This window comes from Scyliorhinus canicula, chromosome 4, assembly GCF_902713615.1.
Source record: "Scyliorhinus canicula chromosome 4, sScyCan1.1, whole genome shotgun sequence".
Lineage (NCBI taxonomy): Eukaryota > Metazoa > Chordata > Chondrichthyes > Carcharhiniformes > Scyliorhinidae > Scyliorhinus > Scyliorhinus canicula.
In genome coordinates, this window is record NC_052149.1 from 54,065,420 (window position 1) to 54,085,389 (window position 19,970).

The 19,970-nt window shown below is 51.4% G+C and overlaps 1 protein-coding gene across 7 annotated transcripts in view; it reads right to left on the minus strand.

Annotated features, from left to right (window-relative positions):
* LOC119964595 overlaps nt 1–19,970 on the minus strand; it is a 405,789-nt gene that overhangs the window by 100,523 nt on the left and 285,296 nt on the right. For all 7 annotated transcript variants that reach the window (XM_038794278.1, XM_038794277.1, XM_038794279.1 and 4 more), the window contains one exon: nt 19,692–19,772. In XM_038794278.1, coding sequence (XP_038650206.1) covers nt 19,692–19,772 — 81 coding nt within the window. The remainder of the gene's footprint in view (nt 1–19,691; nt 19,773–19,970) is intronic.

Here is a 19,970-nt window from a genome sequence, read left to right on the forward strand (position 1 = left end):
ACTCCTGCACCCTTAAAAAAATTATTTTTTTTAAGAACTTTAAAATTTTTTTTAGAGAACCCAATTAATTTTTTCCAATTAAGCGGCAATTTAGTGTAGCCAATCCACCTACCCTGCACATCTTTGGGTTGTGGGGACGAAACCCACGCAAACACAGGGAGAATGTGCAAACTCCATACTGAAAGTGACCCAGAGCCGGGATCAAACTTGGGACCTTGGCGCCGTGAGGCAATAGTGCTAACCACTGTGCTGCCTTCACTCCTGTACCCTTTTCCTTCAAAACATCCGCCAGGCAATTGGGAAAAAGGACCAAAAAGACCGCCTCAAGTGGGAGCTGCCAATGGCTGCCAGCAGATGTCCCCTAGAGTCTCCGTTTTTGAGGCTAAGTGTTGATGCCATTGATGCACGATCAATTGTACAAAGACTAAGGTTGGATACAACTGTGGCTTTATTGCAGTAAGATGTGTGGCCTCCCACACCAGCTGGCGAAATGGCTGCTGAATAGAGGGCATGCTCCTCCTAATGGGCGGAGCCAGCAGGCAGGGGCTACTGGCGAACCTGTAGTATAGGTCCTACCTTACATCACCTAATACAGTTGTAACAGTGGTTTACCACAGCCAAGACAGAATTTGTGCAATTTCACGACATCAAAACTGGCGCCTCACCTGTGCCGATTCTGCTACTGTTAAGGGACTAGCACCGACGCCACGTGTAACAATCGATTCTGATGAGAAATGGTGCCATATTTGCTGGTTTTGCGGTTGACATTCAGGAGGCTGACAAGCTTCAGCCGCATATACACACTTCACTCCCCACACACACCATCCCAGCCAACAGCCAAAGAGAAAATGCTGGAAAATCTCAGCAAGTCTGGCAGCATCTGTAGGGGGAGAAAAAAGGCTAATGTTTCGATTCCAGCTGACCCTTGAAAAAGGGTCAACAGGACTCGAAACATTAGCTCTTTTCTCTCTGCACAGATGCTGCCAGACCTGCTGAAATTTTCCAGCATTTTCTCTTTGGTTTCAGATTCCAGCATCCGCAGTAATTTGCATTTCTCCCAGCCAACAAGATGGAAGTGAGGAGAGCGGCCCCGAGATTTATTGATGCTGAACTGGAGACCCTCTTGGAAACCGTGGAGGAGAGGACGATGACCCTGTCCCCAGCCTGGGAAGGCGGCTGCCAGCTGATGCTGTTCGCCGTGCCTGGATGAAACTGTGACTAATTACTTACTTGCCGATTGTCACGTGGGTGTCCTTTTAAGAAAGGTTTTGTTTTACCACATGCCTTGTAGCTTCAGTGATGTCAGTTGTGGGTGGAGCTGGGCTGTGGCTGTCAGATGAGAGGGGATTTCGTTTTTTGGTTTCATTTTTGGTTTGTTTGTTTGGACTGCAGAAGAAGAAGCAGTGTTAAGCTGCAGGACATTTCCCTGTTTTCTCTTTATTTTAAAGCTGTTCCAGTGAACTGAAAGCACATTGGGTGTTGCAAACTGCCTTGGTAACCTTAAAGCTAGAGTTGCTTTCCTGCAGAAGTTTTGAATCTGCTGATTGGAACTGGATCAGAATCTTAAGGAAAGGACCAGTCCCATTCAAGTGAGATTACAGTGTGCTGGACTATGCCCTTGAAAGGATTTTGTATTTTGTATTGAATTGGAACAGCTAAGGGGGATTCATAAGAGTTATATACAAAGATTTCTGTAGCTGTTGTGTTTTTTTTCATGTTTGTAATTGATAACAAATTCTTGCTACGTGTTTTATTCTGTTAACCATATTCTTTTAATAAACTTTGTTTTGATAAAAGTGCCGAGGAAGTCAGATGAATTACACCTGAAGTGAAGGCTTTTGTGCTCATCCTAGCAAAATTCAACATACATGTTATAGGTCAGGTGAGCTTCATAATACACTTTGGAGTTTCCAATCCTGGGCCCATAACACAATGCAGTTTATCAATTATTCTTTTTGTCTACTGTGTACGTTCCCTTGGCCACAGAAAAATACTTTTCACTGTACTTCGGTACACATGACAATAAATCAATCAATCAATCATGGTCACAGCGCGATGTGGCGCAGTGCCCGATGGAGATGGTCCACTCCCTGTGCTCCATGGCCGCGAGTGTGCAGACCCTGATCGAGTTCAGAGCGGCCTCCAGGACTGGCAGCCTCAGGGGTCACCTCTGCTCACACCCCAGTCAAATGAAGAAGCTCAAGGGCCGTCGTGCACCCCGAGGGAGGAGAAGGTGATGGGGTCTGTGCTGGTGACTCCCGCAGGGGAAGTACCGGAACACCGCAGTAGCTCGGACTCCCCCCTCCTGTCCCTGATGCATCTGGTGGGCAGTGGGCAGAACAGGGCGGCACCACGCCGCCTGGTACACCTGGGCAGCAGTTGAGCCCATCCAGGCCCAGTCATGCCAGAAGATGCTCGGCAACAGCAACCTTAGTCACAGGGTAGGAAACTCAGCAAGCCACCTCCACTGCTGCTGTACCGTCTGGAGAGCCACTTAACGCAAGGCCCCATAAGACCAGAAAATTAGACACTAGCTAAATTGGCAGGAGTGCAGGGCACAGTTTAGTTATAGGGCGAGGGTGCAAAACTGTAAATATTTGTTAACATTAAACACCTGTTACCACTGTTAGAACCAGCCTCTGTGCTCTGTCAGATGGGTGTGAGGGGTGGGTTGGTCTGGGCTGTCCACAGAGGGGTGGGTGAATGGGCGGACGTTGTGGGTGGCCCAGGTTCCCCACCCCCTCACCCGTCCCCACCACCGTCACCCCAGGGATTTGATGGCATTGCGGGATGGAATGGCTAGCTCGCATGCAGGGATCGGCCAGGTGGATGATGAACAGTGGTACCGTGGGCAGGAGTCAAACATTATCAAATGATGTGAAGCACCACAGCCCATTGCAGAGTGGGTTGTCATCGTCCTCCATCCCATGGATCAGACCGCCGTTACTGCCAACCAAGGGTCACACACCATCATGCGGCAGGTATGTATCAGGGAGGGAGTTGCAGGCGAGAGAGGGAGAGATGCGGTGTCCGTGCCCCTGGCCAGTCACCCACCTCCAGTTGAACCTGGAGGTGATCAGAGCCTCCCGTTCGCGTTGGCCCAGGCACACACGCCGTGCAGTCCCGTGACTGCCTGGGCTCTATGTCTTGCCCATCTTCCCCCCTCCCCTGCATCCTCCTCATCGGACGAGGCCTGGTGTTCCTTCTCCTACAGCACATTGCCCCTCTGCTGCACGATGTTGTGGAGGAGGCAGCAGACCACCAAGATGCAGGTGACCCTCTTAGCAGTATACCTGAGCGCCCCTCCAGAGCGGTCCAGGCACCTGAACCGCATCTTCAGGATGCAGAAGCACCCTCGATCACGCTCCTGGGTGTCCTTGTAGTGGGTCTCCGCATCAGTTTGTGGCCTCGGGATGGGTGTCATCAGCCATGACTGCAGTGGGTAATCCCTGTTGCCCAGGTGACAACTCCCCAGCTAGGTGGGGGGGGGGGGGGGTCTCATACATGGCAGGAATCGTCGAGTGATCCATTTGATGGTGTTGTGCATACTGTCCAGGTATCGGGCATAGACGTGAATGATGTGCAACTGATGGTCACATAACAGCTGCACGTTCAGCGAGTGGAACCCCTTTGGGTTTGTGTCGAGTGGCCTGTCATCTGTAGGCGCTCCTAAGGGGACATGCATCCCGTTGGATCACCCCCGGGACTCGGGGCATGTCGGCGATGGCAGCAAACCCCGTTGCCCAGGCAGCCTAATTCACATTGAAATGGATGTATTGAGCTGCCTGAGCATATACGTCCTTCGTGATTCGCCTGAACACGGAGGTCTGCGAGATCCCGGACAGGTCCCCACTCGGCGCCTGGAAGGACCCCGTGGCGTCAATGTTCACCTTGACGGCCACCATGAGCGGTTCTTCTCCCCCATACTCTCCTGGTGCAAGGTGAGCCATCATTTGGCAGATATGTCGCACTGTCTCTGCTCAGCCGGAGTATTCGACAGCATGACCGATTCAGCAGGTCCTCGAATGTCAGACGCTGCCGGTACATGCAAGGCCTCATGTTGCGCCTCCTTGGAACCTCCTCCTCCTTGGCCTGTTGGGCGGGTATCTCTCCATCCTGGGTGTCTGCAACCTGTCCCTCTGCGACACACTCTGCTGCAGCACACTCCACTGCTGCACACTCCACTGCTGCGGCTTATCCTCCTCGAGCAACTCCAACCCCTGGAGGGCCACAGCCAGCCCGGCCAGTGTCCGCGGTCACGTCGCTCTGTGTCCTATCACCTCTCTCTGTCTCCCTCATCAGCCATGATGCGGTTTCACGATTTTTAAAAGCACATGTGAACGCGCCATCGGGAATGCGACCTATCTGAGGCGGAGAATCGCAGAAGCCCCCAAGAATACCAGGTCAGGCCCACTCATGATATGCTAACGGTGTTCACTGTACCTGCTTTCTGGAATGCATTGATGCTGCTGTCGAGGTGTTGGAGAATTGCTGTTTGGCGTCAATTCGGCACCTTCCACGATTCTCCATACAATCGCGATTCACGATTTCGGCGTCCCGCCCGTCAGTCAGCAAATCTTCAATCCATGCCAGTGTAGAATCATAGAATACTGAAAGTGCAGCAGGAGGCCATTCAGCCCATCGGGTTTGCACCACCCTAATCTAGGCTTATTACCCCTCTGTTTCCTCATAATTTCACCTGTCCTTTTGGACACTAAGGGGCAATTTTATCATGGCCAATCCACCTAACCTGCACATCTTGGACTGTGGGAAGAAACCGGAGCACCCGGAGGAAATCCACACTTACATGGGTAGAACGTCCAAATTCCACACAGTCGCCGAGACCAGAATTGAATCCAGGTCCCTGGCTCTGTGAGGCAGCAGTGCAAAGCACTGTGCCACCTCAGCGGCCCGATATGTTATCCCCTTATACCAAGAGTTTTTAATTTCTGCAATAACCTTTGAGGTGACACTTTATCAAATGCCTATGGGGAGGGATATTTTAGGAGGAGAGATTGAACAGACTGGTCTGCATTCTCCAGAGATTAGAAGAATGAGATCTCATTGAAATCTTAAAAGGCTCGACAAGGAAGACGCAGGAAAGGTGCTTCTCTTATTTGGGGGTTCCAGAACCAGGGATTAAATGGCCTCGCCTCAGAGACCCTGAGTGGGCATCCTTTAGCACCGATTTCCACAACTGTAGACCAGACATACCGGCACCTGCGGAGGGGGGAGCCTCCCAGACCATCGGGGTCCCTGGGTAGTCGGCCTCCGGGCAGGGTGGTAACCTGGCAACCAGATGCCACCCAGGTACCTTGGCACTGGTTGACAGGCACTATGGCAGTGCCACCCAGACAACTTGGCAGTGTCAAGGTGCCCAGGTGGCATCATGCCTGTACTGGGGATTGGGCCCTGCCCTTATGTGGTGGGGTACAGGGGCTCAATTACCCCCTTTTTTTAAATGTATTTATTCAAAATTTTTCAATAAATTTACAGTTTAACAGATTAACACCCAACTCAAAACAAAATAGGGCAAGCGCCCCTTTCAAAAAGGAAAAACAAATCAACCCCCCCCCCCCCGGGTTGCTGCTGCTGTTGACCCCCATCTAACGTTCCGCGAGAAAGTCAAGGAATGGTTGCCACTGCCTGGAGAACCCCTGCAAAGACCCTCGCAAGGCAAACTTTATCTTCTCCAACCTGACAAACCCCGCCATAATCATTGATCCAAGCCTCCACACTTGGGGGCTTTGCGCGCGGGCTACCAAGGAGGCAAAGGCCAGAACTCCGGCCTCTTTCGACTCCTGCACTCCCGGATCCTCCGATACCCCAAATAACGCTATCCCCCAATTCGGTTTTATCCGAGTATCCAAGACCATGGACATAACCTTTGCGAAGCCCTTCCAAAACTCTGCAAGCGCTGGGCACGCCCAGAACATATGGGCGTGGTTTGCTGGGCTCCACTAACACCTCACACATCTGTCCTCCACCCCAAAAAATTTACTCATCCTCGCCCCTGTCATATGCGCCCTGTGTACCACTTTAAATGGATCAGGCTGAGCCTGGCGCAAGAAGAGGAGGAATTGACCCTGCCCAGGGCGTCAGCCCATAGGCCCTCATCCAGCTCCTCACCCAGCTCCTCTTCCCATTTGCCCTTCAGCTCCTCCGCCGAGGCTTCCTCCGCCTCCTGCAGCTCCTGGTATATCGCCGAGATCTTACCCTCTCCGACCCACACGCCTGAGATCACCCTGTCCTGTATCCTTCGGGCAGGCAGCAACGGGAATTCTCCTACCTGCTTCCTGACAAACGTCCGAACCTGCATGTACCAGAAGGCATTTACCGGGGGTAACCCTAATTTCTCCTCTGGTGCCCTTAAACTGGCAAAAGTTCAGTCAATGAATAGATCCCCCAGCCTTTTAATTCCCACCCGGTGCCAGCTTCGAAACCCACCATCTATCCGGCCTGGAGAAAACCTATGGTTATTTTGTATCGGGGACCAGATGGAGGCCCCCGTCTCCCCACTGTGCCGCCTCCATTGCCCTCAAATCCTCAGCGTCGCCATCACCACCGGGCTCGTGGTATACCACTTCGGCGGAAGCGGCAAGGGTGCCGTTACCAGTGCCCCCAGGCAATTACCTACACAAGACACTGCCTCTAGTCTTTTCCATGCCACCCCCTCTCCCTCCACCATCCACTTCCGAATCATCAACACGTTTGCTGCCCAGTAGTAGCTGCACAGAATCGGCAGCGCCAACCCACTCCCCCCCCCCAACTGCGCTCCAAGAACAGTCTCTTAACCCTCGGGGTCTTATTGGCCCACACAAATCCCATCACTCGCTTGAAAAAGGCCTTAGGGATGAGGATGGGTAGGCACTGAAACACAAACAAAAACCTAGGGAGGACCGTCATCTTGACAGACTGCACCCGACCCGCTAGGGAGAGCGGTAGCATGTCCCACCTCCTAAAGCCCTCCTCCATCTGGTCCACCAGCCGTGCCAGATTGAGCTTATGCAAGACCCCCCAACCCTTGGCCACCTGAATACCCAAATACCAAAAACTCCTCTCCACCATCTTGAGCGGTAGCTCCTCCAACCTCTTTTCAATGCACCACAAAGAGCTCGCTCTTCCAAACATTAAGCTTATACCCCGAGAAGTGTCCAAACTCCCTGAGGGTCTGCATAACCTCCATCCCCTCCACCGGATCTGTAAAATATAAAAGCAGATCATCCGCTTTTAGTGAGACGCGGAGCTTCTTCTCTCGCTCCACCCCCCACCCAAACCCCTCCAGCTTCTAGATTCCGTCAGCGCCATTGCCAATGGCACAATCGCCAAGGCAAACAGCAGGGGGGACAGGGGGCACCCCTGCCTTGTTCCACGATATAATCTAAAGTATTCTGACCTCAACCGGTTCATCGATACACTCGCCACCGGGGCCTGGTATAACAATTTAACCCATCCTCTGAACCCAAACCCAAACCTTCCCAGCACCTCCCACAGGTACTCCCACTCCACCTGGTCGAAGGCCTTCTCCACGCCCATAGCCGCCACCACCTCTGCCTCCCCCCCTCCGAGGGCATCATAATCACATTCAGGAGCCTCCGCACATTTGCATTCAACTGCCTACCCTTCACAAATCCCGTCTGATCCTCATGTATCATTCCCGGGACATAATCCTCAATCCTGGTGGCCAGGACCTTTGCCAACAGCTTGGCATCCACATTAAGGAGTGAAGTCGACCTATACGAGCTACAATGCAGCGGGTCTTTGTCCCGCATGAGAATAAGCGAGATCAGAGCTCGCGACATCGTCGAGGGAAGAATTCCTTTTTCTCTTGTCTCGTTAAAAGTTCTCAACAGCAACGGAGCCAACAGTTCCGAAAATTTCCTATAGAATTCAATTGGGAACCCATCCGGTCCCGGGGCCTTGCCCGCCTGCATGCTCCCCAACACCTTAACCAGCTCCTCCATCCCAATCAGGCCCCCCAAGCCCTTTACCTGCTCCTCCTCCACCCTCAGAAACCTCAATCGGTCCAGGAACTACGCATTCCCACCCCCCCTCCTCTCCGGGGGCTCTGATTTGTACAAGTTCTCATAAAAGTCCCTAAAGACCTCATATATTTTGCCTGGACTCCGCACCATATTCCCTCCCTTGTCCCCGATTCCCCCAATTTCCCTAGCCGCCTCGTTCCTCTGCCGCTGATGCACCAGCATCCGACTCGCCTTCTCCTCATATTCATACACTGCTTCTTGTACCTTCCTCCACTGGGCCTCAGCTTTCCCCATAGTCAACAAACCAAATTCCGTTTGGAGGCTCCGGCGCTCCTTCAGCAGCCCCTCCTCGGGGGATTCCGCATATCTCCTATCCACCCTAAGTATCTCTCCTACCAATCTATCCCTCTCCCTCCTCTCCCTCTTTTCTCTGTGAGCCCTGACGGAGATCAGCTCCCCTCTAACCACCGCCTTCAGCGCCTCCCAGACCACACTCACCGAGACCTCCCCGTTGTCATTGGCCTCCATATACCTCTGTATACACCCCTGGATCCGCCCACAGACCTCCTCATCCGCCAATAATCCCACGTCCATAATGGGCGCTGGCCCCTCTCTTCTCCCAATTCCAGCTCCACCCAGTGCGTGGCGTGATCCGAAGTCGCGATGGCCGAATACTCCGTCCCCTCTACTCTCGGGATCAGTGCCCTGCTCACCATGAAAAAGTCTATCCGTGAATAGGCCTTGTGCACATGGGAAAAGGAGAACTCCCTCGCCCTTGGCCTAGCAAACCTCTATGGATCCACTCCCCCCATCAGATCCATAAACCCCCTCAGGACCTTGGCCGCAGCCGGCCTCTTACCTGACCTAGACCGATCCATTGCCGGGTCCAGTACCGTGTTGAAATCCCCCACCATAATCAGGTGCCCCACCTCCAAATCCGGGATCCGGCTTAGCATCCGCTTCATGAACCCTGCATCGTCCCAATTTGGGGCATATACATTCACCAGCACCACCCGGGCCCCCTGCAGCCTACCACTCACCATCACATACCGGCCCCCTTTATCCGCCACGATGCCCACCGCCTCGAAAGTCACCCGCTTGCTCACCAAAATTGCTACCCCCCTATTCTTCGCATCCAACCCGGAGTGAAAGACCTGCCCTACTCATCCCTTCCTCAGCCTGGTCTGATCTGCAACTTTCAGGTGCGTCTCCTGTAACATGGTTACGTCTGCCTTCAGTCCCTTTAAGTGCGCAAACACCCGGCCCTCTTGACCGGCCCATTTAGTCCTCTCACATTCCACGTGATCAGCCGGATTGGGGGACTACCCGCGCCCCCGCTTCCCCCCGGCCGACTAGCCATCTCCTTTTTTGGGGCAGCCACGTGCACACGCCTCCCGCACTTTCCAGCCCCCCAGGCGGAGGCTCCACGCCCCAACTCTCCCTATTATCTCCAGCTCCCCCTCATTCAGTACAGCAGCAACTCAGTAGCCCCCCCCCCCCCCCAACCTCCCCCTCCCAAGCAATTGCTTAACCCCCCTGCTCCCCCCATTGCACTCCCGTAAGTCAGCTGACTCCTGCTGACCCCGGCCGCTCCCACCTCTGCCACCGATCCCCATAGAATTCCCCCCCAAAGCCCAAATTTCTGATATGTGACCCACAGTCACGCGGGCTGCAACAGCCCAAATTTCACCCCTTTTCCGTGGAGAATCGCCTTGACCCGATTGAATCCTGCCCTCTTCTTGGCCAGCTCTGCACTCAGTCCTGGTAAAGGCAAATTTCAGTATTGTCCCACCTGCTGCTCTGCTCCTTCATCGCCTATCTCAAGACGCACTCCCTGTCAGTGAAATGGTGAAACCTCACCACCACAGCTCTCAGCGGCTCATTCGTCCTCGGTCTCCTCGCCAGGACTCTGTGCGCCCCATCCAGCTCCAAGGGCCTCGGGAAGGCTCCCGCGCCCATCAGCATCGTAGCGACATACGCCCCAGAATTAGACCCCTCCACACCTTCAGGGAGACCCAGAATCTGCAAATTCTTCCTTCTCGACCTGTTCTCCAGATCATCGAATTTCGCCTGCCACTTTTTATGGAGCGCCTCGTGCGCTTCCACTTTCACCGCCAGACCCAGGATCTCGTCCTCATTATCAGAGGCCTTCAGTTGCAACTCTTTAATCGCTGTCCCCTGCATCCTCTGGGTCTCTACCAGCCTTTCGATCGACGCCTTCATAGGGGCCAACATCTCTGCCTTCAATTCCGCGAAGCAGCTTCTTAGAAACTCTTGCTGCGCCCGTGACCATTGAGCCCACGCTGCCTGGTCTCCGCCCGCCGCCATTTTGCTTTTTTGCGCCCGTTCTCCTCTCTTCTCTAATGCCCCTCTTTTGACCGCACCGCTACTGGTCCACTCCATACAGTGCTGGAGGAACCTTACTGCTGTCTTCCCACACCGGGAATCGTCAACCAAGTGCCGCTGGGGCTCCTTAAAAGGCCCAAAAGACAGGGATAGTTAGAGTGTACAAGGTCATGAGCACCTTCTCCATGTGACAGAGAGCTACTCTGGTCAAGCCAGTTTAGATTAATAGAGTGTCAACCCACAGCAGATTATGTACAGCAACAAGCAAGTTCAATAAAACAGTGTTGGGCCATCTCCTGTGTCGGAAGCCTGATTCGAGTCTCACTGCATCCAGTCGCAGTCGATGTTAGGCCAACTCAGATAACACAACATGGTACCAGGGAACTATTAACTCTAACGAACCAACCTCAAGTGACTCTGCAACGACCAGCAAGCAAACATCCAGCGGCATGGAAAAGATCCAGCCTCCTCCGCAACTCTGGATCTCCGGCAACCTCGGCGCCAACTGGAAGATCTTCAAACAGAAGTTCCTCCTGTATATCGAGGCATCCGACCTTGAGACAGGATCGGATGCCAGGAAGTTTGTGCTGTTCTTGTTGACTGCGGGGGATCACGCCATCCACATCTTTAACTCGCTCATGTTTGCCGATGGCGAAGACAAGACGAAGTTCAAGACAGTTCTGCTGAAATTCGACAGCGACTGCAAAATTGAGGTGAATGAGAGCTTTGAACGGTACACCTTCCAACAGAGGCTTCAGGATAAGGATGAATTTTTTCAGTCCTTCTTGACCCATCTCCGCATCCTAGCGCAGTCATGTAATTATGACTCAGCGGCTGATTCCATGATCCGGGATCAGATCGTTTTCGGGGTCCAGTCCGACTCCCTGTGGGAGTAGCTACTCAAAATCAAACAGTTGACCCTCTCCGTTGCCATTGAAACGTGCGTTGTCCATGAGCATGCCAGAAATCGTTACTCCTGCATCAGGGTGGCAGAAACTGCAAAACTGGCCTCCCACGAGGCAGAAAGGGTGCAGGCCATCGCAAAAATGCAAGGCCTGAGCATCGAGCAGAGTGGCCATTTCCCGCGCATTTCCCGGGTCCCCATGCATGCGTGCCAGGACCGGGAGGACGATGAGGCCAAAGTCCCTACTGCGCATGTGCGAACGTCGGCCGACCCCGCTGCGCATGCGCAATGACGCACAGAACGCACTGACGTCAGCGTCATGACATGTCAAAATTGTGGCTCTGCCCATTAAAAGTGGCAATGTCCAGCCAAAGGCAGGCGATGTCTACAGTGTGGAATGCCTGGGCATTATGCGGTCCTCTGCAGGTCCGCTCCACTGAGCAACAGCCAGTGATCCCAGCTGCAGCGCAGACGTGTCCGCCGCATACAACAAGGCATGCAGGATTCTGATCCCGAAAGCCCAACAGACCCTGATGTTGACTGCCTCGAGTCTCCGTATCGGGTGGGCATCATCACCACACGCAAACTGGTCTCCACCGTGCCTGCAAACTGCCTTTCAATCCTGAGTGTGGATCCTGACGACGAGTGATGTGCTGTCATCACGGTCAACCAGTGTCGCATCCGATTAAAATTGGACACTGGCGCGTCTGCGAATCTCATATCACAGTCAGACCTCGACAGCATCCAAAACCAACCTTGCATTCTTTCACCAGCCTGCCAGCTCCTTGACTACAATGGCAATGCCATCGCTGCTAGTGGATCATGCCAGCTCGCTGTATCTCACAAGTCAATCAAGTTGACGTTAGGATTTGAGGTCGTCTGGCCTGACAAGGCATCCCTGCTCAGTGCTCGCGCATGCAAACTCCTAAATCTGGTCCAGCAAGTCCATGCCATGTCCTCCACACCTGCGACTGCCTCGCCCAATGTGAACTTACAGGCTGAAATAGATGACATTCTCACGCAATACCACAATTTGTCTGATGGGATGGACACGCTCCCATATCGCTACAAGATACTACTCAAGCCGAATACCACCCCAGTCATCCATGCACCACGTTGGGTGCCGGCTCCTCTCAAGGATCGTCTGAAAACGCAGCTACGAGAACCCCAAGACCAGGGAATCATTTCAAAGGTCATGGAACCAACAGACTGGGCCAGCTCCATGGTCTGCGTCAAGAAACCCTCTGGTGAACTCCACATTTACATCGATCCCAAAGACCTGAATCGCAACATCATGCGAGAGCACTACCCGATCCGGAAGCGAGAAGAATTAAGCTGTGAGATGGCTCATTACAATTTTTTTACCAAGCTAGATGCCTCACGGGGTTTATGGCAGATACAGCTGGACGAGTCCAGTAGGAAGCTGTGAACGTTTAACACTCCGTTCGGCAGGTATTGCTACAACCGCATGCCTTTTGGCATCATTTCAGCTTCCGAAGTCTTTCATCGAATAATGGAGCAAATGATGGTGGGCATCGACGGGGTGCGAGTCTATGTGGGCGACGTGGTCCACGACGCCCGAGGATCACATCGCTCGCTTCAGACAGGTTTTCCAGAGGATCCACGAAAATGGCCTTCAGCTCAACAGGGCCTAATGCTCATTTGGTCGGTCCGCTATCAAGTTTCTGGGTGACCACATTTCCCAGCAGGGTGTGAAACCTGATGCTGACAAGGTACTGGCAATCAATGCCATGAAGACCCCAGAGGACAAAAAGGCGGTCCTACGTTTCCTTGGGATGGTAAATTTTCTCAGAAAATTAATTCCTAACATGGCATCCCATACCACAGCCCTCCGCATCTCGTAAAAAAAGTCCACAGTGTTCCAGTGGCTTCCCGCACATCAAGCGGAGTGGCTTGAGCTGAAGGCGAAGCTCACCACAGCCCCAGTACTGGCATTCTTTGACCCAACCAAGGATACCAAGATATCCACAGACGCAAGCCAGGACGGCATTGGTGTGGTGCTCCTCCAGGGAGACGACTCCTCGTCCTGGGCTCCAGTGGCATATGCATCCAGGGCCATGACTCCCAGCGAACAACGGTATGCCCAGCTTGAAAAAGAATGCTTGGGTCTCCTGACAGGAATAGTCAAGTTTCATGACTACGTATACGGTCTGCCAAAGTTCACGGTGGAAACAGACCATAGGCCCTTAATCCATATAATCCAGAAGGATTTAAATGATATGACATCTCGGCTGCAGTGAATTCTTCTTCGTCTCCACCGATATGACTTCGAACTCGTCTACACACCGGGTAAGGAGCTGATCATCGCGGATGCCCTATCCTTATCCATCGCCATGCCGTGTGAACAGGGAGACTTCATTCACCACATTGAGACACAAGTACAGTTGTGTGCCAGCAACCTCCCAGCCACTGATGAACGAGTTATCCAAATACGCGAAGAAACTGCCAAAGACCCTCTACTGCACAGCGTGATGAAGCACCTCGCCCATGGCTGGCAAAAGGGGCAGTGTCCCCAGTTCTTCAACGTTAAGGACGAGTTAACCGTTGTTGAAGGTATCCTTCTGAAACTGGATAGAATCACATTCCCCAAAGCATGCAAACCATGATGCTCAGACAGATCCATGAGGGTCACCTTGGGGTCGAGAAATGTCGACGCAGAGCTCGGCAGGCAGTTTACTGGCCTGGCATCAGCCAGCACATTGCCAACATGGTCCTCAACTGCACGACAAGCCAGAAATTCCAACCATCCCAGCCCAAGGAAACACTGCAACAGCACGAGATTGTGACCTCTCCGTGGTACAAGGTGGGGATAGACCTCTTTCACGCAAATGGGCGTGATTACGTGCTTTTAATCGACTACTTCTCCAGCTACCCGGAAGTGGTGAAACTGTCGGACCTCACGTCCAAGTCCATCATCAAAGCTTACAAAGAGGCGTTTGCCAGGCACGGGATACCACTCACAGTAATGAGTGACAACGGTCCATGTTTCTACAGCCAAGAGTGGTCCGACTCTGCACGGTCCTACCACTTCAGGCATATCAGATCCAGTCCCCATTACCCGCAATCAAACGGGAAGGCCGAGAAGGGGGTCCATATTGTCAAGCAGCTGATTTGCAAGGCTGCAGACTCAGCCTCTGATTTTAACCTGGCACTGTTGGCATACAGGTCAACCCCTCTGTCGACTGGTTTGTCTCCGGCGCTGCTGCTCATGAACCGCAACCTGCGGACGACTGTTCCAGCCATCCATGTTCAAGATCTTGACCACCTCACGGTGCTGCAGACAGTGCAGCGATCCAGGGACCAGCAGAAGATCAGGTATGATGCTCATGCCACTGGTCTGCCTGCATTGGCTCCAGAAGATGTTGTTCGCGTCCAGTTGCCTGAATGAGGCTGGTCAGCCCCAGCTGTTGTCGTCAGACAGGCCGCCCCCAGGTCTTTCGTTGTTCAAAAATGGCTGATGGCTCCATTCTTCGGCGCATCAGGAGGGCGCTGCGTAAAGTTGCCTGCCCACCACCTGACCGCACTTCTCCGCATGCCACCATGCCGCCCCAGCACATCTCGCACCACGTGGCCACCGATCTGGTAGCAGTCCCGCCTGCCCACGAGGCCACCGATCTGGCAGCAATCCTGCCTGTCCAGGTGCCAGCATCCCCCTTCCACCTCTGAGGCGATTGACAAGAATTCGTCGCCCACCACAAAGACTGAATCTATAGACTTGAATCCTGTAAATTTTGCTCAGTTTGCCCTGTATCTGCACGATAGACACCTTCCCATGTAAATATGTTCATTCACTCACCACTTGTACATAGTCACACATGTATATACAGCCACATTCCAAAATTTATTTCAAAAAGGGGAGATGTCATAATATCCACTCATGGATATTATGAGATGCAGACAGGTAGTTATTGACACACAGGGTAACCAATGAATACACACGACACAGAACAACCAATCACCAGACAGGACACTACCACTATAAAACCCACGAGGCATTGAGATTCTGTCTCTTCTCACTGGATACGGCGACAGAGATAGTTAGAGTGTACAAGGCCATGAGCACCTTCTCCATGTGACAGAGAGCTACTCTGGTCAAGCCAGTCTGAGGTTATCAGTTTAGATTAATAGAGTGTCAACCCATAGCAGATTATGTACAGCAACAAGCAAGTTCAATAAAACAGTGTTGGACCATCTCCTATGTCGGAAGCCTGATTTGAGTCGCACTGCAGCCAGTTGCAGTCGATGTTCGACCAACTCAGATAACACATCACAGGATAATCTACAACACCCATCCTCATGCTCACATCTTTCAATCACTTGCAGGAGAAAAGACAACACAAAATCTTAAATAATCAACAACATAATCGCAAGGGGGAGTTTGCACATTCTCCCCATGTTTGCATGGGTTTCAACCCCCCAATCTAAAGATGTGCAGGTTAGATGGATTGGCCACGCTAAATTGCCCCTTAAATTGGAAAAAAATAGTAATTGGGTACTCTAAATTTATTTTTTAATATAATCACAAGTGAGTAACATCCAGCATTGTGGAATAATTATAGGCTAAATTGCAGGGTAAAGACATCAACCACATTGCACGAGAAGATAAAGGATAAGCCAGGATCAGCGAGCACTCTTCAGGATATCTCAAGGATAGGGGCAGCACTGTGGCAGAATGGTTAGCACTGCTGTCTCACGGTGCCAAGGAACTGGGTTTGATCCCGGCCCTGGGTCACTGTCCATGCGGAGCATGTACATTATCCCCATGTCTGCGCAGATCTCACCCCCACAACCCAAAAGATGTGCAGGGGAGGTGAATTGGCCACGCTAAATTGGGGGGAATGACTCAACCAGCTCGGTCACCTCCAAACCCTCAACAACCAACATCATGAATAGGACGATATAGGACCAGCGATCGGTGGGTCCAACTGACTCCTGACCTCCAAAAACAGAATTATTGATCTCCATGGAATCTAATGCCCCCAGTGTCAAAATCAAGATGACCAAAAATGGCAGCCAATTTTCAAACTCATTTGGGAACTTGCCTCCCACCTCTCGCCATGGACTCAACCCAAGAACTGACTCCTGGCCTCCAAAAACAGAATTATTGATCTCCATGGAATCTAATATCCCCAGCTTCAAAATCAAGATTGCCAAAACATGGCAACCAATTTTCAAACTCATTTGGGAACTTGCCTCCCACCTCTTGCCATGGACTCAACCCGAGAACATACCTTGGCCGGCCCCTACCTCTTGAACCCGTTAGGATAAAGGACACACCATGCAATAGCGTCTCAACAGCACAAAGGCAGAACCTCACCAGGAAAAGTGCTCTTTCGAGTGCAAGGACTCTCTCATCCGCTTTTACTGCTCTCCCAAAGGTACCCCACAATTCCTCCAAGTGAGCTCTGGTGACCTGCATTGCAGAATCGAGATTTTCACCCAAGACAATATTTTCAATGGCGGCCATCATCCAGTACACACAGCACCACCAAAGCAAGGGTCTGCAACAGCAAAAACGCCAGCCCACTCTGACCATCACAAACAAACGAGGATTTTTACTATTTATCTTGGCTCTTCTTGCGAAACACCAATCAGGAACCTCCAGGGACATAGCAAGCCAGATAACCCAAGAGAAAGCAGGTATGAGATGTGCACCAGGATAAAATGAAGATGAAAAAATGAGTTGAACCAGAGCTCGCAAAAACGCAACCACTCCCACGTTCACATCACATCACTCACCCTTTCTGTAATTAATGGCTGCACTTCTCAAACATGTTTGAAAAAAAACGGTTTTGTAATACTGTTTGCAGAATGACTCTTTAGTTGAAATACAGAGAATGGGTGCGAAGAGCCCTATTTATCACAGGCGATAAACATACTCCATTGTCATCCAAACCAATTTGTTAGGACAATAGTCACATGACATGAGATACCCTCAATTACGACACAGGAGAGAAGATTGGTCATTCAAAGGCTTTAATCATCAGAGAACTGAACAGCAGCCGAGAAGTGTGCTCACCACATGCTGCCGAGTGAGCCTCATCTTATATACCGATTCCTGGGGGCGGAGCCAGAGGCGGAGTCCCCCAAGGTTCCAAGCCCGGTCTTAAAGGGCCAATGTATTAAAGGTAAGGTACAGTTACAGCAGCTACTGATACCATTCATCACATGACAGAAACTAGGATCGGATTTTCCACCCCCACCTTGATGGGGCCCCCTGTGGGCATGTGGTGGACCAGCCAAAAGACCACTGATTTTTGGTGGATTCAGAAGAATCCAGCAGTGGACAGGGCACAGAAATCCTAGCTTAGGTAATCAATAAGAAGATTTAATAAGGCACAGCAGCACAGTGGTTGTCACTGCTGTCTTACAGCGCCAGAAGCGCTGCGTTCAATTCCGGCTTTGGGTGACTCTTTATTGAGTCGGTATGTTCTGTCTCTGTGGGTTTCCTCGCACTGTCCAAACATGTGCAGATTAAGTAGATTGGCTGTGCTAAAAATTGCCTCTTAGTGTCCAGCGATGTGCAGGGGATAGGGTGCACTTTCAGAGGATTGGTGTGGACTCGATGAGCCGAATGGCCTCCTTTTGCACTGTAGGGATGCCATGGATTTTTGGAGTGGAGGAAAGAAACATCTAGACCAGTGAAAGAACAAGACCCTGCATAAGAAACACCAATAGGCAGAAATTTGGGCTTGCCTTGAGCTTCCTACCTGAGGAACTGGACTGTGGGACCCCACATGGCTTTCATACTGCACCTTAACTGGAGTGGAACGTGAAAATGAAGGAACAGCAAAGCCATCTTTCTAAAACCTCCAAACTGTTTCCTTCATTGGACCATAAAAGAATTACAGCCCTACATAATTTTAACACTTCGCCCAGGGATAGCAAGTGTGGCAAAGAAGTCTTGAACTCATTGTCACCTACTGCCTTGAACTATTTTGGACTTTCTCCAATGTCAGTAACTTCCAAACTGTGCAACTGTCCAAACTCATGCCACATTCTGACCAAGGTAAAGACGGAATCTGTTGTTCTTTGTAGTCTTTGCTGATTGTGCCTGGTGGCACTATATTGTTTTGCCAGTTCAGTCTCTAATCTGGTATGCTTGGGCAGTGATAATTTCATACTTAACTCAAATTCAGATATGTGGGCCGCGATTCTCCCTTCTGGGGACTAAGTCCCCACGCTGGCGGGAGAACTGGCACCAACCACTCTGCGTCAACAGCCCCCGAAAGTGCGGAATTCTCTGCACTTCTGGGGGCTAGGTGGACGCCGGAGGCGTTGGCACACCAACTGGCACCAAAGGGACTGTGCGAGTTCGCGCATGCGCCAAAGGGCCGGCATGATTTTGCGCATGTGCAGAACTACCGCCGTGTTTTTGCGCATGCGCAGGAGGTTCTCTTCTCCGTGCCGGCCATGGTGGAGCCCTACAGGGCCGGCATGGAAGGCAGGAGTGCCCCACGGCACAGGCCCGCCTGCAGATCAGTGGTTCCCGATCGCGGGCCAGGCCACCGTGGGGGCCCCCCCCGGGGTCAGACCCCCCCCCCCCCCCCCCCCCCCGAGGACCGCACCAGCCGACTTACCTGTCAGGTCCCGCCGGTGCGCGATTTGAGTGATTCACGCCTGCAGAACTGGCCAAAAACGAATGGCTGCTCGGCCTATTGGGGCCCGGAGAATTGCCGTGGGCACCGCTGCCAACGGCCCCGACCGGCGATGTGTGAACCCCGCCCCAGCCCGAAAAATGGCGCCGGAGAATACAGCAGCTGGCGTCAGGGTGGCGGGGCGGGATTTGCGCCGCCTCCTGGGGGATTCTCTGACCCGGCCCGGGGGGGGGGGGTTGGAGAATCCCGCTAATGTGCTTTGTTTTTTTAAGTAATTAAATTTTCATAAAAATAATTATTATTATACCACAAAAATACAGTAAGGTAACAGCCTCTCCTTCATAAGATGGAGTAATTGTGAGTAAACAATCTGGTTCGGTTAATCTGTGACAGTTAAACAGCTTGAAATATTATATAACATTACCGAATGCGTTGTTAATTAGGGCTGCACACATGTATAACATAATTAATTCTAACGTATTACATCTATACTATGTAAATTCAAGATATCTACAAACACATCAAGCACAGCCAGGACAGGCTGCCAGTATAACATTATGCAAATTTTATCAATGGGCAAATTAACATGATATGAATTCAACTGTGATTATGCACTGTTACTGCGCAAACTATAATCATACATGTTATCAAAAATGTTCATTTGTCACTGTTTCACTGCTTTATGATGTGGGATGTGCAACACATACAAACGCATATCTATTAGAGTATTATTAAAAATCAGAAACTGAAAGCAAAGTGGTCCTATTTTCAAAAGTGTTAATTATGAATGGATAGGATTACATGGGTAGGGGAGTATGCAGATAGGTAAATGAGTACCTGTACTTGGAGAGCGGTTGATGGCATTTGATGAACATATACTTTCACATTGTTCTATCATATTTGGTATCTTCTCTTTTTCTATAAGAGAGATTAGTTTCATTAGCTGGATAGAAAATATGATTACATACTTGATATACTTTGTCTCTGAATTAAACAAAATATCTGCATTCTTTCACATCAATGTTCCAACTATTTTCAGTTAAAGTAAATGCCTAAGGTTTTAGAATTTGGGTTTTTTGTTTGTTAATACTTAGGTCTTTGGGTACAAATTAGCCG